Source organism: Podarcis tiliguerta (genome assembly GCF_965153285.1).
Source record: "Podarcis tiliguerta genome assembly, chromosome: 4".
In the NCBI taxonomy this organism is placed as follows: Eukaryota; Metazoa; Chordata; class Lepidosauria; order Squamata; family Lacertidae; genus Podarcis; species Podarcis tiliguerta.
Window position 1 is genome coordinate 84,733,198 of NC_139537.1, and position 23,695 is coordinate 84,756,892.

The 23,695-nt window shown below is 44.2% G+C and overlaps 1 protein-coding gene and 1 long non-coding RNA gene across 3 annotated transcripts; one reads left to right on the forward strand and one right to left on the reverse strand.

Moving 5' to 3' along the window:
- Nucleotides 1–201: 201 nt before the first annotated feature.
- On the forward strand, nt 202–1,423 carry LOC310676344. The gene is made up of 3 exons (XR_014510472.1): nt 202–785; nt 1,082–1,179; nt 1,355–1,423. It is a non-coding gene; the product is annotated as an uncharacterized lncRNA (long non-coding RNA).
- Nucleotides 1,424–13,066: 11,643 nt separating this feature from the next.
- On the reverse strand, nt 13,067–20,058 carry SLITRK1 (SLIT and NTRK like family member 1). 2 transcript variants are annotated; one of them, XM_083437418.1, is made up of 2 exons: nt 19,432–20,046; nt 13,067–18,703 (listed from the first exon to the last, which is right to left on the reverse strand). In XM_083437418.1, the coding sequence occupies exon 2, from the start codon at nt 17,659–17,661 to the stop codon at nt 15,586–15,588; it is 2,076 nt and encodes a 691-aa protein (XP_083293544.1). In that variant the 5' UTR covers nt 17,662–18,703; nt 19,432–20,046; the 3' UTR covers nt 13,067–15,585. The 2 variants fall into 2 exon arrangements, 1 of the variants encoding a protein (XP_083293544.1); XR_014510398.1 differs by lacking the exon at nt 13,067–18,703 and adding an exon at nt 18,784–19,316 and having other exon boundaries at nt 19,432–20,058.
- Between the last annotated feature and the right edge of the window lie 3,637 nt (nt 20,059–23,695).

Sequence of the window (23,695 nt, forward strand, 5' to 3'; positions counted from 1 at the left end):
TTATTATTAGAAAAAGTATAATTGAAACTTTTGAAAATATATATAGCAATTCTGCATATCCTAGAAACTTGGCATTCATGGAGCATTCCCAAAATGTAGTGATTTTCTTTATTTCATTAGAACTTTAAAAAAAGTAATTAACATACCTATTGAGGAACAAGAACAACCCCAAAAAGATTTTCTAGAGTAATAGCATTCATATTTCAATAGTCTGAAAGAGATGGTTAAGGAAGTCTGAGGCTATTACATATTTAAGAGCTTTGAGACAAAAGACCTTGTTTTCTCATCAGTTATGAGCGCATAATTAAAACAAAGAACTATGTTAATTTCATTCATTATTTAATCCACATACTTTGCCAACCTGCCTTTTTAAACTGCCCAGTGGAGATGGTGAGGATATTACTGAGGTCTTTAGAAAGGTTTCCTGCCTATTGTTCCAAGAGAAACTACAACGCCATAGACCTGTAGTAAACCCCTGTCGGTCTCCAGTTTATCATATTGGCATGAAAGCCTTCTGAAATGCATCAGTTCACTGCTAAACCCTGATTTTGGTTGACTCAGAAAGAAGAACAACAGCTGTTGACATTTGATTTCATTAATTACTGATCTTCTGAGAAGGGCCAGATGACAGACTCAGAACATGTAGGGCTATCGCAGAATCTGGTTGGGACAAGGGTGAAGCCAGGGAGAGCTTGATGGTTTGTGGATGGAAAGTGGTGGCATGAGGTTGGTCATGGACAGAGCCTGGAAGAATCTGGAGTCCATTGAGGTTTCACACTCCAGTAGTGGTTTACCTGACAGAAAACAGAGCAGTGTTTGAATGTTGGGCATATCAGGGGAGCATAGCATCTTTAGCAACTGATTTAGAGCAAAGCCATAATTTGCTCTAGAGATAATTAGGCTCCACTCCTATACTTTCTGCCAGGAGCAAAACCCATTTTGGAACTTGGTTTTGAGTAGACATGCTGAGGATTCCACTGTAAATAACAAAACCAGAAAAGGTTACCATCTCTCACCTCTCTGCTCCCCATAGTTTGAATCACATGCAACTCTAGGGAATCTGGTGAACCAGTTTCTGAAGGGGAATCATCTGATCCAACCCACCCAGACAAATGTGCAGATCAGACCAGCAGTCTGCTCCAGTATCTGCAAGTTGCCACATTTCCTAGTAAGCATGTTGTTGTTGTTTATTCATTTAGTTGTGTCCGACTCTTCATGACCCCAAGGACCAGAGCACACCAGGCACCCCTGTCCTCCACTGCCTCCCACAGCTTGGTCAAATTCATGCTGGTAGCCTCGAGAACACCTTCCAACCATCTCGTCCTCTGTCGTCCCCTTCTCCTTGTGTCCTCAGTCTTTCCCAACGAGGTGGTTTGAGGGTGTTCTTCTCTTGGTTGTTTCTCAAAAGTAATTACAGCTAACATGAGTTTGACCAAACTGCAGGAGGCAGTGGAAGACAGGAGTGCCTGGCGTGCTCTGGTCTATTGGGTCATGAAGAGTCGGACACGACTAAATGGCTAAACAACAACAAATATATCCAAAGAGTTCAGAAAATGGATGCTCACCCTTGCCAGGTGAGTGGTAGTTGCTGCCCCTTGCCCTCCACCGCCATCCCATGTTTTCTGGACGTTTGGGAATTCCCCAACTGGAGCAATCTCAGGGCGGGACTTCCCATCTGAACCCAACTTCAAATGGGCCAATCTGAGGCCCCACTGGAGGTGCAGTGGTCTGCTGGCTGGAAAGGGCATTGGCTGTTTCCATGCCCATGCCAGGCAGCAATGCTTTAAATCCCTCCACTGCTCTGAAGCACCGTAAACCTGAGCACCTTTTTTGGAAAACTTTGAGGCCTTAATTCCTCCCAGTCCCAAAGCTAAACTTGTTTTGGATACAAGATAGTGGCTGAAACCTTTCAGATATTCATTTCAGCATTTCCCCAATACATACATTACAGAGATGTTAAGAAGTGACAGGTTAATTTTTTCTCTCAATTACACTTGGGTTATTCTGTAATTAAATACAAACGAATGGGGTGATAATTGCCCACAACAGTATTAGACTCAATAACAAAGGGTAGCTTGATCCACAGCAATTGGCGATGAAACATCAAGGTGCCTGCCAGCTGTGACAGGATTCCTTCCACAGTTCAGCTGGTAATTTGGACCCCCAGTTTATAGGATCAGCTTTCAGTTTAAAAGAGAGAAGTGCAGCATTCAACCAGCAAAGGAAAGTGTTGTAGAAGCAGATATTTCTAGCTTGCTAAACTGCAGTGTGTCCTCATGACAGCTCTGTGTAGAAGTAATTTCTCCCCAGACACTCACCAGATGGTGGTGCATGTTGCAAACAGGTTACCTGGGTACCTTGAAACCATGTGCAACTTGCCAGGAGATCAGCAAGCAGCAACTCACTATATCAAAGTGGGCTTTGTTTCAACTGGTAATCAAAACTCCACACACACATATTAGCATTTCTGAAGTATGCATATAATGATGGAGCAGCTGCTAAACCTAAAAGACAAGGCATCTACAAGAAACCTGACAACCACAACAAGGCACCATGCTTGCTTATGACGCTTTACTACAGGAGTAGCCAACATGATGCTCTCCAGTTATTGCTAGACTATAACTCCCATCATACCTGGCCATTGGTCATGTTGAGTGGGGCCTGACAGGAGCCTGACAATGTCTGGAGTGCACCGTGTTGGCTGCCCCCAGTTTTACAGTGTAACAACAAGGTAGCAAGTCCCTCACCTGATATATTTACAATCTAAAATTCAACTCAGGAGGCACAACAGAATGAGGGGAGGAACACAGAGGCGAAGATAAACCACACAGCTCATTCCATCAATCTTCAGCTACTTCCATCAATCTATTAATCCCCAAGATACTACTGTACTATTTTGGGTGTATTTGCTTAAATTGGTCTATATTGCCACATTGCCTATGTTTATACAGTGTTCAGTGTTGCCAAACTATATATATATATATATATATATATATATATATATATATATATATATATAAAATTATGGGGAAAGGGTTAAAAATTCAAGAAGATAACATTATCTTAAAGGAGCGTCTCCACCCCCATCGTTCTACCCAGACACTGAGGTCCAGCACCGAGGGCCTTCTGGCGGTTCCCTCACTGTGAGAAGCCAAGTTACAGGGAACCAGGCAGAGGGCCTTCTCGGTAGTGGCGCCTCCCTGTGGAACGCCCTCCCACCAGATGTCAAAGAGAACAACTACTACCAGACTTTTAGAAGACATCTGAAGGCAGCCCTGTTTAGGGAAGCTTTTAATGTTTGATGTATTAGAGTATTTTAATATTTATTTTTTGGAAGCCGCCCAGAGTGGCTGGGGAAGCCCAGCCAGATGGGCGGTGTACAAATAATAAATTATTATTATTATTATTATTATTATTATTATTATTATTATTATTATATAACCTAATCGATGTTGTGAAATTTTGGGCTCACACAAGGTGCTGCTGAACTTTGAAAGACTGAAGTCTTCCCTGGTTTGTGCACTGTCAAGCATACTTCATCTGACACCACAGGCACAAACATAATCTCGGATCTACATTAACCCCCCCTGCATTGGAAATCTCACTGGGGGAAGCCCACACTGTACTCCAGACGTTGTCAGGCTCCCCCAGAAATCCCCTCCCCAACACTGGATGAAGGATAAGAGAGAAAGAATGAGAAACTAAAATTGACAGATTTGTTCATCCTGAATCACAGCTTAGGCTAAGAATTTTTATTTCTCCTGCTTGTCTGAGGCAATCCTGAGCTATATAGCCCAAATGTCAAGCCCAGAAAAAGGCAGGTTTCTATATCCCATGCCAATCATTTTCACTTTTTGGTCTTTTTCCACTTAATTTGCTCCAGATTTTTATACACTTAAATGTTTCGGTCTCTTGGAAAAAAATAAAGTAATAATAATTACTATGATTGATATAAGTATGGCATTGAAGTTGAGCAAGTTTAGTGAACTCATGCTTGAAACTTCTTATACATACATTCATCTCTACCGTCTTACATTATGATGTATGCTTCTGTTAAATAGTTTTCTCAACATGGTGGGGGAGAGGACACCCTCCGCTTCATAGTTTCCAGAAACCTATCTCCATAATGTAATTTATTTTCTGCGTGTCCATTTAACAAGTCAGAGAAATTGCTAAAAATATATATATCGTAGTAGCTCAGAAATTTTTTTCCCCAACCGGGTTTATGCAATCATTGACAAATGGCTTGTTCTGCAAATTATACAATACAGCTCAAGCTTGCAAACTCTGCTTGCTGCTGGTTGGCAAACTCAGAGGGAAGTTAATGAACTGAAACTATTTTACCATTTGGGAGAATAACTCCATGAGAATGTTAATAAATGTACAGAAACTTACGAGCACAATTGCATGATGACGAAAATGATATTCAAGCAGAGTGGCTGACTCACAGCATTAAAAAAAACCAAAAGAAAAAAAAAACAGTGGAAAGTAATTAAAACTCGCTATTTGTGAAGGAATGAGATCCATTTGGAATGGAAATTTGAATTATTTTTGTTCATGGCAAATCAACACTCTTCATAGAACATAATGAAAAGGGAAGTATGGAATTCCCTGTGGGATTTAATCAAATGTAAAGCACAAATGTGATTTCAATTTCATTCATGTAAATTCTAGAGATTGATTTAAATGGGATATGCAAACACCACAGCTGTATTCACTGAGAGTCTTCCTCTGTTTGTTCGGAACTGTAAGAAAAGGCTGTCCATTCACCATTATTCAGAAGAGTTAGTTGAGACAGGAGAGGCTTTGGAATCGCACTCAACAAGTATCATTTTCAAAGCAACAACTTTTTAAAAACAGCAATTCCTGGGCAACTTGGGTAATTAAATGTTGCCTTTGCCTAGTCAGGGAGTAACAGCTGGTCTCTGAGTCAGGAAGCAAATATTTCCTCTCCAGATTTTTGGTCTACAGCTCCTATCATCCCCACAGGTTCCCACCTCACCATTTTTGCCACCACTGGAGAAGGAACACATAGCTAGCTACTGGTTTCCCCTGCCACTAGGGAGGAAGGAGACAAGCAGCAAAGCCTTGTGGAACACCTCTCTCTCTCGCCTAAATGTGGTGAGGGGGGACATTCAGAAAACTCTTGAGGAGTTTGCCCACCCCCTGCAAAGTGACAAGGTTTTGCAAGGATTCATGCTGCCTCCCCCCAGCACAAGGGGGGCAGTGAGGCACTTTGTCTCAGGTGCCAAAATGTATTGGGCCATCCCTGTCCCCTGTGTTCCCTCTCCACTATGCCACTGTTAAGAGGCAGTGGGTTGTGTCCAATGTTAGTCATAAAGCAAATCCACTAAAATGAATGGACATGGTTAATTTGGGACCATTACTTAGAGTGGGTCTGCTGATAAGGAAGGGAATGAAATTTGATTCAGCTCACACTTCAGTCACTGAACCTGCCTAATTCACATTCTACTAAACAATATGTGAACCGAAACACAACCATCCTTTGAAATTTGCACTTTTCTGACGCACACACAGCAGTTGAAATTTGCACTAAAATGATGGTTGCAAACTGTTTTTTTCAGTTGCAAACTGTTACGGAAATGTAGAAAATGTATAGTTGGGGATGGGTAAATAGAGAAAATGGAATTCACAAATTTGCCCATCCCTAACTCTAAGTAGAATTTGTTTGAAATAAAAAAGAAAGAAAAAGAAATTTTGGTCCTGAAAAGCAGGTGCTAAGGGCAATGAGGAGTCCTGCTTGCGAGCATCCCAGCAATTTCTAGCTAGACACTGTGGGATACTGGGCTAGATGCAGCATTGGTCCATTCAGAAGGGCTCTTATATTCCTACTAAATATTATCAGGATCCTTACCAATACTTTCTGCTTTCGCCCCTCCAAATTTCAACGCCACTTTTCACATCTTCAGAAATTGACTGTTGAAGATGTTGGCATATCATCTTTTTCCCCTCTGTATGGCTGGCCAATGTGTAATAAGAGGTCTGTTCTACAATTCTGACAAGCTGCTACAACGTTAATACAGCCGAAATGGAAACCAAATCCTTTTCATTATCGGCTATCATCACAAATTCCTTGCTGTTGACACAACATTTCCACATATCCAAATTCTTACTGAAAGCAGCAAAATTATGTGCCTGAAGTTACAGCTTTCGTATATGAGCTGTTCACACATAGATTCTGGATTTTTCATCTCAGTGATGGAAGCATTTTTTAAATTGTAAAAAGTAGGAGGGTTCCTTGAACAAGAGCTGAATAAAAGCTACACAATAAGATAATAATCAACACAGGGGATGAAATCTAATTCACTGTCTTGGTGCAATGCAGTGAGTGAGCATATGAAGTTGCCTTGCATATTTATTCAGACCATTGGTCCACTGAGCAGGTTAATGAATGATAACTGTCACCAGCAGTGGTTCTTCAGTGCCCCAAACAAAGATCTTTCTCAGCACAGTTACTAGACACTATTTCTCTGGAGAAGCCAAATACCTAACCTAGAATCTTATCAAAACATCTACATGAAATCCTTCCCCAAACCCAGTCCATAGACGGCAGGGTGCAAGGAAGCTACACATAGTGGCTATGTCTTCGCCACTTAGATGGTCCTGTAGGCCACATATGCTCATGTGATTGCCAATCGTCTTCTGCTATACCTACGAGCATCCAACAATCTGTTTATCCCCAGCCCCCTGTGTATAGGTCTGCTCTGATCCAACAAGCCTGGGGAGGGCTAGTCACTGCGCTCTTGGTCACTAGTTAGGTACAGGACTGTTTAATTTTTATGGACTTCCATGCCCAGCAGGGAACTCTGTCCTATGAAACTCCCAAGTTACTCAGAGACAAGCGAGATCAAGTCTTTTCTTGTCCTGCGGCTATGGACACAATGATGCCTAAAATCTCCCCCACACCCCGGTGCATTTTTCATATTTATAATTTGACTGAAAATCTTAAAGTGGCTAGAATGAACATTTCCTTTTTATTATTTCCAAGTGACTCCCTTCTGCTCACTCAGCTGCATTAAAAGCATTCAGAAGTAATGCCTCTCATACCAAAATACCCATCCTTAGCATCATTTATGAAAACAGGCTCTGATTTAGATCTATGGAACTGCCTTATGAGACCATTTCACATATTACAAAGCAGCACATTTTCTCACGTTACACTCAGCATGAATCCTTTCTCCTTCCACAGTTTATCCAGTGCAAATCAAATCTCTGGTGGCTTCCCCCCTGCTGGGATTCAGAAGGTTCATTTACTAACCTTATTTGTATCCCCTCCCTTTCTCACAGTGAGCTGGCTTCAGCTAAAAGGCAATGACTGAACCCAGTGATCCTCAACAATGAGCTTGAATTTGAACACCAGGTCTCCCTAGGTCAGAGATGGGGAAGCTGTGGCTCTTTAAATGTGGTTGGACTCCCATTTCCATCAACCCTAGCTCCACCCAGCATGGCCAATGGCCATCAGTGATGGAAGTTGTAGTCCAACAAATTTTGGAAGGTCAAAGGTTTCCACTTCCTGACCTAGGCAACTCTACCCATTGCAACACACTGATGCTGCACATAGCAGTGCGCTGTTAGTGCATAATAGCATATGATGGCAGGAGAAAAATAATGGTCAGACTCAGCCCGCAAGCCAGAATTTCGTCCACCATTTATCACTGATTCGTCAGATTCAAATCCAGTTCTATAACAACCACAATGACCCTGCCCATGGTATGTCAGAAGTGGAACACCAATGCTCCAAGTTATCCAGCTTGGTATATAAACAAAATGCTTCAAAACCCAGATAGCACCGAATGCTTTGTATCAAGCTAACTGGGACATTGGGACATGAATCCCAGCACTCCATATGTCAAATGTCAAAGGCAACTTTATAGTAAACCCCTATACACATCCTATTGATTTCAGTGAGACTGACTGAATGCAGAATCCAATGAACTGCTTCCACTAGTGAATTTTGGCTGTTCAACACAACTCACACAGTCCATGTGCACAGCCTAAATCTGCTCTTCAGTTTTCCCCAACCCTCCAAGACTTCTGGAGAACATGAAAGCTTTCCATTATTTTGTGACATTTTGGTTGTCCCTAATAAAGGTATTGCGGATATCTTATATAAGAAGTGTACTATGCTATCACCTTTTTAGCGCATTTCCCCCCTCGCAGGCACTTTTATTTTATCCACTTGGTAGAAGAGAAATAGTGAGTTATTTAGAATCATTGTTGATGCTAGACCTAGCACAGTTTAGCCTTGAGCACTGTATTAGCCTCTCAAAGGGACCAACTTTGAGCAAAGAATTGTCAGCGTATATAACTGCTCTGCTCCACTGCGATAAGTCCATAACATGGACAAGTGCCACTCATTCAAGGCTTACACTACTGATGGAGCCACTCTTTTCTTGAGGAAACAACATAAATGGAAGGTTGCAGTTTGAACTGAGCTGGTTTACAGCCGCCCAGAAACATCTTGAGGCTCAAATAAAAGGTACACAAGTGGATGAAGAACCTCCCACCCACCCTGAATACAGAGGTGGAATTAAATGTTGCACTATTACAATTGTTCTTCTTGACAGATGGAAGGATCTCCCCCTCTCCATCCCTATACGCTGTTCTGGGGGGGTTCTCCGAAGCCCACAGAGCTGATTGGGGGGAGCACAGGGGAACAGGGGGTGGAGAGGAAAGAACAGACCAGTTGCACCAGTGGGACTCATTGAACTGGCCTAGGCTAGTACAACTGTTAGTTGGAAGAGGCCCGATGTAAGCAAAGTTTTAAGTCCCTTTTATGTTAATGTTAGATAAAACAGCAGTAGAAACATAGGAGACTACTTTAGACCAAGCCAGACCATTGGTTCATCTAGCTCAGTAATACCCACTTTGACTCGACATGGCTCTCCAGAGTTTCAGACAACATACATTCCCAGTCCTACCTGGTAGTGCCAAAGATTGAACCTAGGATGCTCTACCACTAAACGGTGGCCCTTCTCCAAATAGGATATGACTAGTTCATCAATTAGGCAACCTGAATTAGCACCACATGGATTGGGCCTACATATGGAGCACCCATAGTGCCCAAAATTATATACATAGGTCATCCTAGCTACTTATATAGGCCACATATGAAGGCTCCGTTTCACACAAGTTGTGCCTCAATGTGATTCCTTTCCAGGTTTTGAGCCCTCTGGCTGATCCATGCTTCCCAGTAATAATAATATAATAATAATAATTTATTATTTATACGCCGCCCATCTGGCTGGGTTTCCCCAGCCACTCTGGGCAGCTTCCAACAGAACACTAAAATACAATAATCTATTAAACATTAAAAGCTTCCCTAAACAGGGCTGCCTTCAGATGTCTTCTAAAAGTCTGGTAGTTGTTTTTCTCTTTGACATCTGGTGGGAGGGCATTCCACATGGCGGGTGCCACTACCGAGAAGGCCCTCTCCCTGGTTTCCTGTAACTTGGCTTCTCGTAGCGAGGGAACCGCCAGAAGGCCCTCAGCCCTGGACTTCAGTGTCCAGGCAGAATGATGGAGGTGGAGACGCTCCTTCAGGTATACTGGACCGAGGCCGTTTAGGGCTTTAAAGGTCAGTAGGTGATCACATTGGGAATAAGATTACTACTGCCTAATGTCTGAGATTCCACAGACAGAGCTGAAAGTATAAGATCCACTGATGATAGTGGTCCCTGCTTTGGCAATAAATTGAGAAAATCAAACACGATTGCTTGTTGCAAATACTTGGAGGTGGGGGCAGGGGGGAGGACGGCATAGAACAGCCTGAGGATCAGCATTGCATCTAATGTCTGGCTGCTGCTACTGCATTTTCAAGACATAAAACAATAACTGTAGCAAGTGGCAGCTTGACCATCCTTCATCCTTTCTCATCATAACATTGTAGGCCACATGCCCCATTTCAGCTGATCCAATTCTTATGCTGAGCAGAGGGAATACAAGAAAAGCCTGATCATCAGCCTGAGTCCATTAAACCCAATTCTGACTCTCAGACAAAAGAAAGATTAATTGAAGAGATAAGGGAGGGAAAAGCTATTCCAGGTTGGATAAGCAACATGGTACCCTCCAAATGTTGTTGGACTACGATTCCCATCAGCCCCAAATAGCACAACCAATGGTCCAGGATGATGGGAGTTATGATTCAGCAATATCTGGTGGGCACCACATTGATTACTTATGCCTTTGAAAGTAACTACTGAAGCACCCTGGGAAACTGGGTGGAGGAAGCAACTGAAGTAGGGTAAGGGAGAAAGATGTGGTAGATCTACTCCTATGCTACAGGTCCTGCTAGCTTGCCCTTGCAAGGGCAGGAGGTAGAGGAAGTTTCTTCCAATTTTTCAGTACACCAGATCCTGTAGATGAGGGATCTGAGGTCCTTTGGAATATCCACACAGACAGGGTTTCGGATCACGTGGATCCAAATCTGCCAACATCCCAACCCCAAATGCCACATTTTGCAGATTTGTTACTTCTACCACTGTCGAGATAACTAGGGTGAGGGATAGTTTTCCACCCACCTAGGAACAGCCCGCAACTGGTGCCACATCTCTCTGCTGATGTAGGCGGGTGAAGATGCAACTAAGCATGATCATACCATCCCAGTCAACAAAACATCAATGTGTGCATTAAGACTGCACTCTTAGTCCCATATCAAAACTTGACACAGATTTGCAAATCCTTAATTTGCCTGATGACCAAACAAATGAACAAACTTAGATGTTTTGAGGTTTTTAGGAAGACTGAACCTGAAGTAAAATTGTGCACAGGAATTTAGCCTGGGTCTTCTCCAAGGCAAAGATTGGGAATCTGTAACCCTCCAAATGCTGTTGGACCACAACTCCCATCATCCCTGACCAATGGCCTTGCTTCTAGGACTAGTAGGAGCTGGAGTCCAATAACATACAGAGGTCCACAGGTTCCACTTCTCACTGTAAGGCCAAGTTTACAAGTAAAGCTGGTATTCCAGCTGGCCCTGCAAGCCCCACCTATGTGAGGGCCTCTCTCCTTCTATGAACATGTAACAAAATGGTCCAGGCTAGGTAAAACCACTACTGGGGAACCGCTTGAAAATGAAGAGTGTCCTGAAAGCTGATATAATTAACATGAACCACAAGGGTGCTTCTTCATCAAAGAGACTAGTCAGATGGAATGGCAACAGCCGGCCAGTATTTTAACCAATGAGGCTCATTTTGGTGAGCTCTCATTAAGCATTTTGGCATTAACGACGTCTATCTGGACCAAGGTTTAAAGAAAACAAGATGATTTATTTCTTGTTTGGGAGAAGAGTTTGGCCAGTGCTGATTTTTCTTTTCAAGGTAGCTATTTATTTCAATACCTAAAACACAACATATTCACGATATTTTACTTCCACACTGTGTCCTTTCCCCCATCCATTCATCATAAAGCTCCAAATACCACCCATGCTCAACTGTTTCCAATGCGATCATATTGTTGTCCATTCCACAACCAAATATATAAAGCCCATCCACCATGCTGCTGCTATAAGCAGAACGCAACACTAAAATAAGAATGTAGGATATGCACCGAAATAATCTTGGACAGCAGCGCTCTTCTCAAAAAGGAACCTCTAATTCATATCTTAGTCAATTCAAATTGTAACATTGCACAGAATAAATCCCATTCAGCTTTCTAATAAATACGCATGTGAGATGCCCATATACATTCAAGCATACATTCCTATGGCAACAGATGAAGTTATGGCCTATTCTTAGCTTCACAGTATCACAGAAAACACTCCGTTTCAAGCTATGGAAGTAAATAAGCAATCTCTTTTTCCTCCTTGCTTTCGTACCTGGTATTACTGAAATCTCTTTTAAGTTTGACGAATTGAAGACTGATTCAACTGGAAGCAGCATCCTTCACGTAGCAAACACAATATTTATAGCTTCACGGTGGCTCTTAACACTTGAAACACAGAAGACTGTGCAACATGTATGCATACATAAATGACTAATCAGGTTGTGGCACTTATATCGTATGTTCCCAGTTGCATAAATATTATGGAGGCAGTTATACTTTATCAGGATGAATAAAACATTTTGTGGGATTGAATAATTGATGTGAATGAGATCTATTGAAATATCTCCCTTCATTACTCATTTGCTGGAATTATTCCATATATCTGCCTCCTGTTATAATTTTATACACGTTCCACAGATGTGTTGACCATATATGGCATAAGAAAAGAAAAACCATCTTGAGAAAATCCAAAAAATATTTATGGCATTTTGCAAGTTAGCTACCCATGAGTTTTGGTTGTTAGAGTTTCACTTAAGTGCCCTTAAAAAAGAGTGTAAGAACTTTAAACGTCAATTATAGAACAAGCAGATTCTGAACCACAGAAAGCTCTATTTTTCTTCTGTTGGTGATCTATATAATAACTTGGTGCTATTCATACTTTTTACTGAAAATAGTCAGCATATGCTACAGGATGATTAAAATACATTATACCTGTAGGGTTTTTTTTAATTAACTTATAATTAGAAGAGATGAACCCATGCTTATGATGCTTCATTTCATTTTAGGCATAAAAGAGGAAGATATAAATACAACGTAATGCTGTTGTCATGTAAAATTGCAAAGCAATTGGTACCCTGTTAAGTTTTATAGTTCATAAAATTGTATGGATTAGATCTTATAAGAACTTCCCTCCATAAGCTGTGTTATTATTTTTACCTCCACTTCTAGCTCTGCTGTATATTCATAACTGGTTTGGTTGCTAAAACTCTAAGGTTGCTAGACATCCATAGAGACTATATTTAAATTAAGAAAATGATTTCTTCATTAATAAAATAGTTTCTTACACAATATTTTTTTTTAAAAAAAAATCTGCTTAATTGATTTCTGGATGGGGTGAGAAAGGAGTGTTTGCTGAAGATTTTGTTTTTTAAGGAACAACTCACTGGAGCCAACTAATTACTATTTTTACCCCTCTCACCCACAGAATATTCTGGATCACAGCCCCCAAGTAATAAAAAAAATGGTGAAGGGTCTTTTTAAGTAGCCATAGTTTGTACAAAGCAGCAGGTATTTTTTTTATTACCAAAAAGTTATACAAACAATATGAAATAGCAAGACAAAGTTTAAGAAGTTCCCAAATGCTCTAGGTGTATCATTGAGTTCCCACCTCTGCAAAGGTCTTTGTACACTTCAGCTTAAGGTTTGTTTGTTTGTTTTCAAACTCAGTTTTGAGAACCTTGTTCTCCTCTCTCTGTCTTTCTCCTCTTCCTTTCCCCCCCCAAACCACCTATGCACAAAATGGACATATCGTTATTACTGATTTGTGTTTTCTCTCTTCTCCTCTCTTGCCTTTCTAAACGCAGCTTCCCCATCTGTTCTTTCTGAAGTTGTGCTTAGTCCCTTCCAGTGTTTTCCTCTTTAAAAGGATTCTCTGCCTGCAGAAAGCCAGGAGCAACGTGACTGAAATCTTTCATTTCTCCACTGGGACTTCAGCTAGGAAGCTGCAATTGATTTGCAGGGGGGCTTTCTGCCTCTGCTTGTATTATCTAGTTAAGGGCCAGCCTACTGTGCAAGGGAAATCAAAGTAGATGGAGTTGAAGTCAAATGGCAGAAGGGAGAGAGATTTATTACAAGTCTGAAAGGTGCAGATCTGGAGGGAGAGGGGCTGGGGTTAGGAAATTCCACCACTAATTAGTTTGAGGCGGTTTCAACTGCCCCCCCCCCCATCTCCATCCCTAACAGATGCTGATGCCCAATTGCCACCAGCATCCTAGCCTGCCAATCATCGGGTTTAAAGAATTGCTGCCCAATGAAGCCTGGTCACCGTATCGTATTAATGAGAGAGATCTAAGGCAGAGTCAATTAAATCAAATTCCCACCCACCTCCCTAGTCTATCTGCAGTGTGCAGCCACAGCAGCAGTATTGGCACCAAAGGCATCCCCAGTATTAATAAAGGTTTTCAGTGCTGCATTCAAGGCAGGGGGAGGAAGGGGGAGGCAGCAAGAATTGCTGAGTGAAATTGACATGGTTAAGAACCAGAGAGAAACACACTGCAGCTTTCACACTGGAGTGAAAGCAAAGAGGCTTTTTTCATTTATTCCCCCCCCCAACCTTTTTTAAAAATGAAAGGGTGGGAATCCCACTTGTGTTCAGAAAGTGATAGTGGGGGGGGGGGCGTTTAAAAAAATTGGAATGACTCGAGCTTTGAAAACATTTTCACTTTAATACTGAAAAAATATGCCATTATAAAATCCTCGAATATAATTAATTAAGTCTCGCTTGCTTTCTCCTCAGCTCAGTTTTTTTTTCTCCCTCCAGTTTTTAAGAGTGTGATTTACAAGCGCACAAAACAAAAAAAAATTCTTACTCCCATTCAACTTTGCAGCTTAAGCACTCAAGTGGCATTAATTGAACATGCTTAACTGCTTGGGATGTCTTTGTTTTTTAAAAAATAGTTTAACACTTTTAATCATCAGAGAAAATGCTGAGGGTATTTTTTTTTTTTTTTTACATTCAGATGGAAAGGCATTATTGGAGATGTTAATTTCCAAAGGAAACTCAAAAATAACCAGAAGCAAACTGGCCCCCTCCTCCCTCCCCCAAACAGAGAGAAAATCCACCCAACAAAGTAATTCATTTTCCTACACCCCCAAACGCAAAACCTGAAACCCATGAGAGTATAGCCATGCAAACATGTCTTAAATAAAATCTTTACATTTTTTCCTTGTTTGTTTCACAGTAAAAGGACGATCTCTACTGCCTAGCAATCACACAAAAATAATGGCAAAATGGCACTTTTTATTCTTATTATACTGTATTTTTTTTTTATATAGAAAGTTTGATATGATGGAACTTATCAGGTAAGAGGGAGGACGAGGTGAACTGGACGCTGCTTCCATTGGGGGCTGAAGCGTCCCTGGGTGGTTTGTATCCATGCGAACCATGCAGCAACTTGGGTTTGTTTGTCTGTTTGTTTAGATCAGAGTCATTTATTTACAATACATTCATGCCTTCGTGCAACTGGACACTCTTGCTTTGTTTGCAATGGGGAGGGCGCCAGGGGGAGCCCTCGTCTCCCCAGCACACACATACACACACAGGGCCCATAGATCCACCTGGTCATAGGTCACCTTGCAGGAGAGTGCGTTCATATTTACTCTCTCTCTCTCTTTAACCCCTAAGTCGAGCCATCCTCTTTGACTGGAACTTTCTACCTTTCTTTTCTTGCCACTGGCTTTGCGGTGCACACTTTTTACACCAAGCACAGCCTCAAGTTGGAGGCTTGGCCAAAGGGGTGGGGGGAAGCAGGCCTCCACTCACAGCATTTCTCCCCAGTTTGGTGAGTGAGTGGGTAGGTGTTTTTTCACCAGAAGGTAGCTTTAAGGTGGGCAAAGCCCCATCCCATGTTGTGGTCCATTCACATCAGCGGACGAGACAGCAATGCACAGATCAGGAAAAGGGAGCTTTGAGCCACCGGAGGGAAGTTGAGGTTGCTAGCTGCTGAACTTGAACTGATTGCCCATAATATGATTTAAAATTTTAATGGTTTTTTTGTTTTTGTATTTCCCCAGTCTGTCGTCTCAGTCTGATAGGGAGTGAGAGCCACAGTCGTATACTCGATGGGCTCCATCTGCATTGTAGGGTCCATTATGCCAGTAGGAGGAGTCGCAGACTGTCTGTAAGGAGTTGATCTCTGAGGCTGAGGAGTTGGCATCCCTCCTCTTTGAGCGCTTCCGGTTCCTCAAGATGAAGACCAGCATGCCCACCACTGTGAATGCAGAGGTGACGAAGACCAGCAAAAGGCCAGGCACCAGCACCGAGATGGAGACCCTGCTAGTCTCCAGGTAGGAGTTGGAATGTGTCCCAGTCTCAGCCAAGCCAGTGCTGTTCTTATGGGAGGAAGTCAAGGTGGGCAAGACCTTGAGTTGAGGGCAAATGGCCTCATTGGAGAGGGATTCAAAGTCCTCCTTGAAGAATTCTTCTGGAGTCTCACATCTCAAGTCACTCATCATCACCTTGGGTCGCAACATCTCCACCCACTGTTTGAAAGGGACAATGGGGCACTTACAGTCCCATGGGTTGTCATGCAGGTCTATTTGGGTGATGGAGGTGAGCTGGTCCAGCACCCCTGCCACTGGCAGGTAAGGGAAATAGTTGTTGTGGATGCTGAGTTTGGAGAGGGAGACCCCAGCAAAGACATCAACAGGGAGGGACCTCAGAAGGTTGTTATTCAAGATGAGAACCCTCAGCTTGGGCATGGCATTAAATGTCCCTGGCATGATGAGCTGAATGACATTAAATTCCATGTTTAGGTATTCCAGGTTCTGCAATCCATTGAACTTCTCCCGAGAGAGTGTGTCCAAATAGTTATTGTCCATGTAGAGCCACACCAGCTCCAGAAGGTTCTTGAAGGTGTTGTTCTCCATGGTGGCGATGTTGTTGTTGCCCAAGTCCAACAGGTTGAGTTTGCGGTAATCCACAAAATGGGATTTTCGAATGGTGTGGATTTTGTTGCCCCTCAAGAAGAGCTCGTGCACGCTGGACGGCTTGGGTTTCAGATCCACCAGGCTGCTGACGTTGCCATCGTTGCAATTCACCTTGAATCCTCCTGGGATCTGGTGGCAGACGCAGGTGGCAGGACAAGGTGTACTGCTGGAGGACTTGCCTTTCACGTTGATGGTCGAGCCGGCAGCCGTAGGTCTAGTCTTAATCTGCCAGTTCACCGGGATCTTTGTACCCCCGTGAGGAGCAGAGCCCGGGGTGGCGGGGTCTTCCTTGCCATGGATCTTAAAGGGGGTCGGGATGGGCCCGGGATCGCACGTCTCCTCTTCCGCGGGAGGAGCAGCCAGGCTGGAATCCACTCGGTTTTTCCTGCACAGCTCCTGCTCCGTGGTCTCGTTTAGATCCTTGCCCTGCAACCTCGTAGGGGCTTCACAAATCACCCGGCCGATCAGGGCGTTCTTGGGGATGTTCTCCAGCCATTCTTTCAACGAGAGCAGGTCGCACGTGCAGTCCCAAGGGTTATCCTCCAGCAGAATCTCAGCAATGCCCGGGATCTGCTCCAGCACGTCCTCGTAAGGCAAGGTTTTCAGGCGGTTGCCCCGCAGGTCCAGGTGGGTGATGGGCACGTACTGGAACACGTTGGCAGGCAAAACGCTGATGAGGTTGTCGTTTAAAATCAGCACCTCCAGCTTGTTTAAGTCCCGAAAGGCCCCCGGGTCAATATCCCTCAATAAATTAAAATCAGCCTGGAGGTATTCCAGATCGTCCAAGCCCAGGAAGGTCTGCTTGCGAAACGATTTGATCTTGTTGTTGTTGATGTGCAGCCGCTTCACCAGCTGCAGCCCCAGGAAAGCCCCCGGCACGATCTCGTGCAAGCCGTTGTTTTCCATGTGCAAGCTGACTGCATTGTAAAAGTTAGCGAACTCATTGGGGAAAAGGCGAGTGAGGGAATTGCCGTGCAGGAACAAATGGTAGAACTGGGAAGTGGGGGCCGAGAAGCGTTGCAGGCTGGTGAAGCCTTTCTTCTCGCAGTCGACGTGCAAGTCGCCCTCGATCTCGGTGCACAAGCAGATCTTCTCTTTGCAAACATCCCCTGTAACATTCCCGGCAGCGAAACAAAGAGACGTCTCCAGCAGCAGAATCCAAAGCAGCATTTTTAAACCGAGCGAGTCATCCCCGAGCTGGAGCACACAGAGGAAACGGCAAGGCGGAAATTCTCCCCTCTCACGCCGTCAAGTTCCTTCCAGGCATGGAGTGTCCGAACCGATGCCAAAAAAAAAAAGAGGGGGAGGGGGAGGATAGGGGGCAAAAGCCAGAAAAACAGAAAGAGAGAGAGAGAGAGAGAGAGATAGTGCTGGGTAGGGAGGAATGAAATGGGGAGGGGAGAGAATCGGAGGATGTGGGGGGCGCTGCCTGGTCTCCTCTTAGCCCTCTCTCCCCCCCAAAACACTGCAACAGCCCGGACTCCAGTCAGCGATCATATCCACAAACTATCCAGGCACGTACTGCGAGGCACAGGAAGGGGGGGAAGTAGAAGACCCCCCTTCATAACCTCCACCCTCAGAGGGGGGCCCCCCGCCCCCGAAAAAGAAGAAAGCGAAGTCGATCTCCGGCCGCCTCGGCGTTAAGGAACGATCTGGCTAGCAATTGGCAGCAACAGCCGCTGCATAGGCAGGAGGAGCGCGGAGGAGCCGGGAGCGCAGCGGCAGGAGCGGCCCGTGTGCATGGCTTTGGCTTCGGACTGACCTTGCTTTTTTCTCTCGTGCAAAGCCGGCCTCCGGGATCCCTGCTGCTGTTGCTGCCGTCGCCGCTGGATGCCCAGGAGACCCCACTCTGGGTGCTGTCCAGTCCCCCTTGGTGCTGAAATCACGCCCCAGCCTAACGACTGGCTGCCGAACCAATGGCGCTGCAAAAATTCTGCAATCGCTGCGTTTTTTGTCTGTCCATTTCTCCCCCTTACCGCGTTCCCTCGCGTTCTCTCTCTCTCTCTCTCTCTCGGCTTCTCCTGTCTTCCCCTGCGCGCTCGCTCTCTCCTCCCCCCCTCTCCCGTCTTCCGAGCTGCACAGTTACTCACTCATTCACGCACATAAGGCAGGAGTTGCTAAGAGGTTCTGCTCTTTCCAGCCTGGTGCACTCGGAAAGATCTGACACCCTCTGCTGAGCCGCAGTGGCAAAAATCCATCTGCTGAGGGAATGCTGAAGAAAGAGGGGGCGCAGGGAGACGGGGTGGGGAGAGAGGAGCGGGGAGAGATGTAGAAAGAAAGAAAGAAAGAAAGAGAAAGAAAGAAAGAGAAAGAAAGATCAATCCAGGTCCAGGGCAAGCGTCAAAGAAATTCTGGCGTGCGAGCCGTCCATCGCTTCTACGGGCTCCTTCCTAAATGGATTCTTTCATGTCTGCCTTTTAATACTGGAAAGTTGAACATTTCCTGTTTCGCTCTCCATCTGCCCGCCAGGCGGGCGTCACACCTGGATCCGATGTTCTTTCTCTCTGGGAAAGGGCAGGGGAGAGCCGGAGAGAGCCTCCGCTATGCTCCCAGCGTGGCTTGACTCGAATTAGTGTCAGGGTGTCAAGCGACTAGCGATCGGAGGTAATTATGCCGCACGCCATTTTTTCAATGCATTCCTTCCTCCCTCCCTGCAGCAGAGAGGTTGTCACGCTGCATTTGGCATCTTTGTGGCGTCTTTCCTTCTTTCTTTCTCCGTCACCCTCTTCCTTTCCTTTTTTTTTGGAGGGGCTGTTGCTGTGGAGCAATATTTCACAGAGATTCCGAGTTCCTTCCTGCACCTTAGGACCCTCTTCCCTTTTGGTCTAGAAGGGAAAGGGGAAAAAATGATTTCCACCCCACAACTGACTTCTATGGAGGTTGCTGCTGCCCCTCTTTGCTCTTAAAAAAATATTTTTTTTAAAAAATCACCTTGCTTACCTTATAGAATTCCGCCCGAAGTAGCGTCTTGCCTGTGTGCTGGTGTGAAAATACATATATTTTAAAAAGACTTTAAAAGTGTTGCCGGGGGCTTGTTCAAACCAGGGGTGTTTGCATAATCTGGAGAATTCTTTTTTTGAAAAAATACGATGTCCTCAATTAAATAACCAGTTGCATCTCTGGTGGTGCATAGAGGAATCCCAGTTCCCGAATCGCTTTGCGCCAAAGGAGACCCGGGGCTGCTGTGCTAACATGCCTTCCCGTCCGCGGCTGGATCCTCTCCCGGGTTTTGCGCATCTGCCGTCCCATAATTGCGTTGGCTCCATTGGTGAACTTTGCATCCAACTGGCAGGACCGGTGCGGTGGCGGTGGTGATGGAGATGCAGAGAATCCGAAAGATGGGGTGGGGAGATGCAGGGTCTGTGGATGAGGAAAGGCTCAGGGAGCCATCGGAATCCTTCCTCCCTGTCGAGCTGAGCCTTTCTGAGCGGTACTTCAAGTCAGACGCCCACCACCCTTTAGCTCACCAGAATGCATTTTCCAATAGGACTGCCTGACACCATTCCAAACTAGAGTCGATGTGGGAGGAAACATGAAATTAGGAACGACAACGAGACGGGCAAGAGCTCCCCCCTCCCCCAGCCCCCTGCAAATAAACAAGCCGTTCCCCCTCCCCGCCAAAAAATAAAGAAAACCAGGCAATGGAGGGATCGCTGCATGTAAATGAGACCATTAAAGCAGCTTTAAATAAAGAGAAGAGAATCTGGCGATGCGGTAAGGCCATCAAGTCATTTCCTTTGCTCGCCATAATTTATCTGACTTCGTTTCAGCGCTGGATAAAGGTTTGGCTTGGTATGGGTTATTTATTTTATTTTATTTTTGGAGGGGGGTGGGAGGGTATATTTACTTTTCCAGAGAGGTTTACCCAAAAGACGCTCTGGGAACCTATGGAAAGCTTAGAGGGGTGTAAGATGGGTGGGGTGAGTGGGAAGCCTGAATAAAGAACTTTGAAAGGGGGCAGAAAGGGAGATGGGAGCCAAGAGGGCATTAAACATGCACCACACAAACAGAGGCAAGGGGCGGGGGGCACCATCATTTGCCTGAGCTAAATCCCTGAGCTATTTGACTTTTCTCTAGCAGCCTTGCTTGGGGGCTTTGCTACAATGCTGAGACCAGGGAAGGAGCATGAGGTTCCATAGAGTCATGGAATCATAGAACTGTAGAGTTGGAAGGGACCCTGATGGTCATCAAGTCCAACCCCCGCAATGCAGGAATCTCAAGTAAAGCATCCATGACAGGTGGCCATCATCAATTTCTTCTTTAAAACCTCCAGTAAAGGAGAGTCCACCACCTTCTGTTTTTATAATTATAAAAAGAAAATCAATGACCAAAAAAAAAAATACATGAATTCAACAAACAATACATCGACAATAAAAAAGAAAAAAACAATACAGCAATACAACATAAGTAAAAAGAACAAAAACACACATCCATATTTTTATATCCCAATCTTTCATTAGCTTATTTCCTCGACTTCCTCACACCTCCCTTTTTTTGTATTCTAGTTCAAATTATCTAGTTCAACAAATCCTTTCCCTCTTCTTCAATTTTTGTTCTATAATTTATCTTAACACAATTTAACTTTCAATTTTCCAATTTAACAGTCCACCACCTTCTGAGGGAATGCACATGTCCATGTGAGAGTGAGAGCCAGTGCTGACCTGCCCACAAAACACACTGAGGTAGCTGCCTCAGATGACATCTCTCCACCCTCAGGCCCCCCACCCACTGCATTGGAGAAGGGGTGGTGGTAATGCAGCCAGACAGCAACCTCCTTGATTCACACTTAGCTAAAGGTAAAGGGACCCCTGACCATTAGTTGGTCCATGGACCATTAGGTCCAGTCATGGAAGACTCTGGGGTTGCGGCACTCATCTCCCTTTATTGGCTGAGGGAGCCGGCGTACAGCTTCTGGGTCATGTGGCCAGCATGACTAAGCCACTTCTGGCAAACCAGAGCAGCACATGGAAATGCTGTTTACCTTCCCGCCAGAGCAGTACCTATTTATCTACTTGCACTTTGGCATGCTTTCAGACTGCTAGGTTGGCAGGAGCTGGGACAGAGCAACTGGAGCTCACCCCATTGTGGGGATTCGAACAGCCGATCTTCTGCTCAGCAGGCCCTAGGCTCTGTGGTTTAACCCACAGTGCCAACTGCAACCCTTCACACTTGTTGTTGTTTAGTCGTTCAGTCATGTCCGACTCTTCGTGACCCCATGGACCAGAGCACGCCATGCACTCCTGTCTTCCACTGCCACCCGCAGTTTGGTCAGATTCATGTTTGTAGCTTCGAGAACACTGTCTAACCATCTCGTCCTCTGTCGTCCCCTTCTCCTTGTGCCCTCCATCTTTCCCAACATCAGGGTCTTTTCCAGTGAGTCTTCTCTTCTCATGAGGAGGCCAAAGTATTGGAGTCTCAGCTTCACAATCTGTCCTTCCAGTGAGCACTCAGGGCTGATTTCCTTAAGAATGGATGCATTTGATCTTCTTGCAGTCCATGGGACTCTCAAGAGTTTCCTCCAGCACCATAATTCAAAAGCGTCAATTCTTCGGCGATCAGCCTTCTTTATGGTCCAGCTCTCACTTCCATACATCCCTACTGGGAAAACCATAGCTTTTACTATACGGACCTTTGTTGGCAAGGTGATGTCTCTACTTTTTAAAATGCTGTCTAGATTTGTCATTGCTTTCCTCCCTTCACACTTACAAAGGAGTAAATCCCATTGAGCTCAGTAGGGGTGGCCCAATCTGTTTTGCCACCAACACCACAGGAGAACTTCAGTGCCACCACTAGCAGACTGGCACAGTGAGAAGAGAAATCTATTGAATCAGGAAAGGGATTTGACTGTCTTCATTGTAGAATGATGGGCCTTCATTTAGGTGGCTTTAAAAACAGGCAACCTCAGGGAAAACGATCAACAGCAGTTTGCTTTTAGCCATGGTGATCAAAAGAAACCCACCTAAATATATCTACACACACCTGTATCAATCAGGACAAACCTCCATGCATCTGATGAAGTAGATAGGAGTCCACGAAAGGTTATGCAATACTAATGTGTAGTGTACTAGCCTAGGGATGAAAATATTAATAATATTCTGTTTATACTCCAGATATAAACTCCCACAGACATCTGATTGACCAAAACATTGGAAACATAGAGTGATTTTCAGTGATATACATATATCAATGGAGATCAATAAACAAGTGGATCCTCATCTGTTCCAGCAAATATATTCTTATATCTGCTCTGGTTGAACTGGAAATAGAGGTTGTGATCGAATCCATACTAAGTCGGGCAGAATTATGTCTGAATCCCATAGAAATCAACAGGACAAGTTAGACATGACTTAACTCCCTTTGATTTCAATGGGAGCCTAGTTCAGTTTTCTTAGTCTGGATCCAACCCATTATATGCAGGTGCCAGGTAGTCAGTTTGGAAGAATCCTTAATATATAAAAGGAACCTGCTCAAAATAACCTCAAGAAGGTGATCAAATTTGACGAAGAATGAGCACTGCTTTCCTTCCAAACTCAGCATTAACTTTGCTGCCAGAATGAATTTCAGTGGCTCCATAAAATGCCATTGTTATAACAATTCTAGACTACCGAAAATTAGCAGTTGTGATCAATATACAATATAGTGCTGCACTTTTACTAATTTGACCTTTTTGCTGAGTAAATTCCTTTCCCTGTCTTGACACATTTGACGCTGGAAACCAGAAGGGCAATGAGGCAGCCAACAAGTTATAGGACAGAATATTAAATTGATCAAAGCATTTTCAGCACAGTACCCTTAGTGGGCACGTGGTAGGTAAAAATTCATGCTGCCCTTTTCTCACATAAGTATTAATACATTGAGAAAGGATTTCTCAATTTAAAAGCTGCAGTAATGTGACAAAGAACTGCAGACAGGCATAGATCTAGTACTTTTTCCACAGAACACTGGTTTCTTTTTAAAACTTGCATAACACTTTTCCTCCTGGGCTGTTCAGCTGGAGGCAAAGCAAGCAGCTAAGTACAGTCTGGGAAAAGATTTGTTTTTCACTTAAGCAATGTGCATAGCTCATTCTGGTCTAGACAATAGTATGAGGTTTTATGGACAATGTAGAACCCTATCTTGCCTTTTAAGGGAGGTGGGGAGGTAGGACAAGGCTTTAGAAGTGGTGGCACCCAGGTTGTAGAATTAAGCACTGGTGGAAATCTAG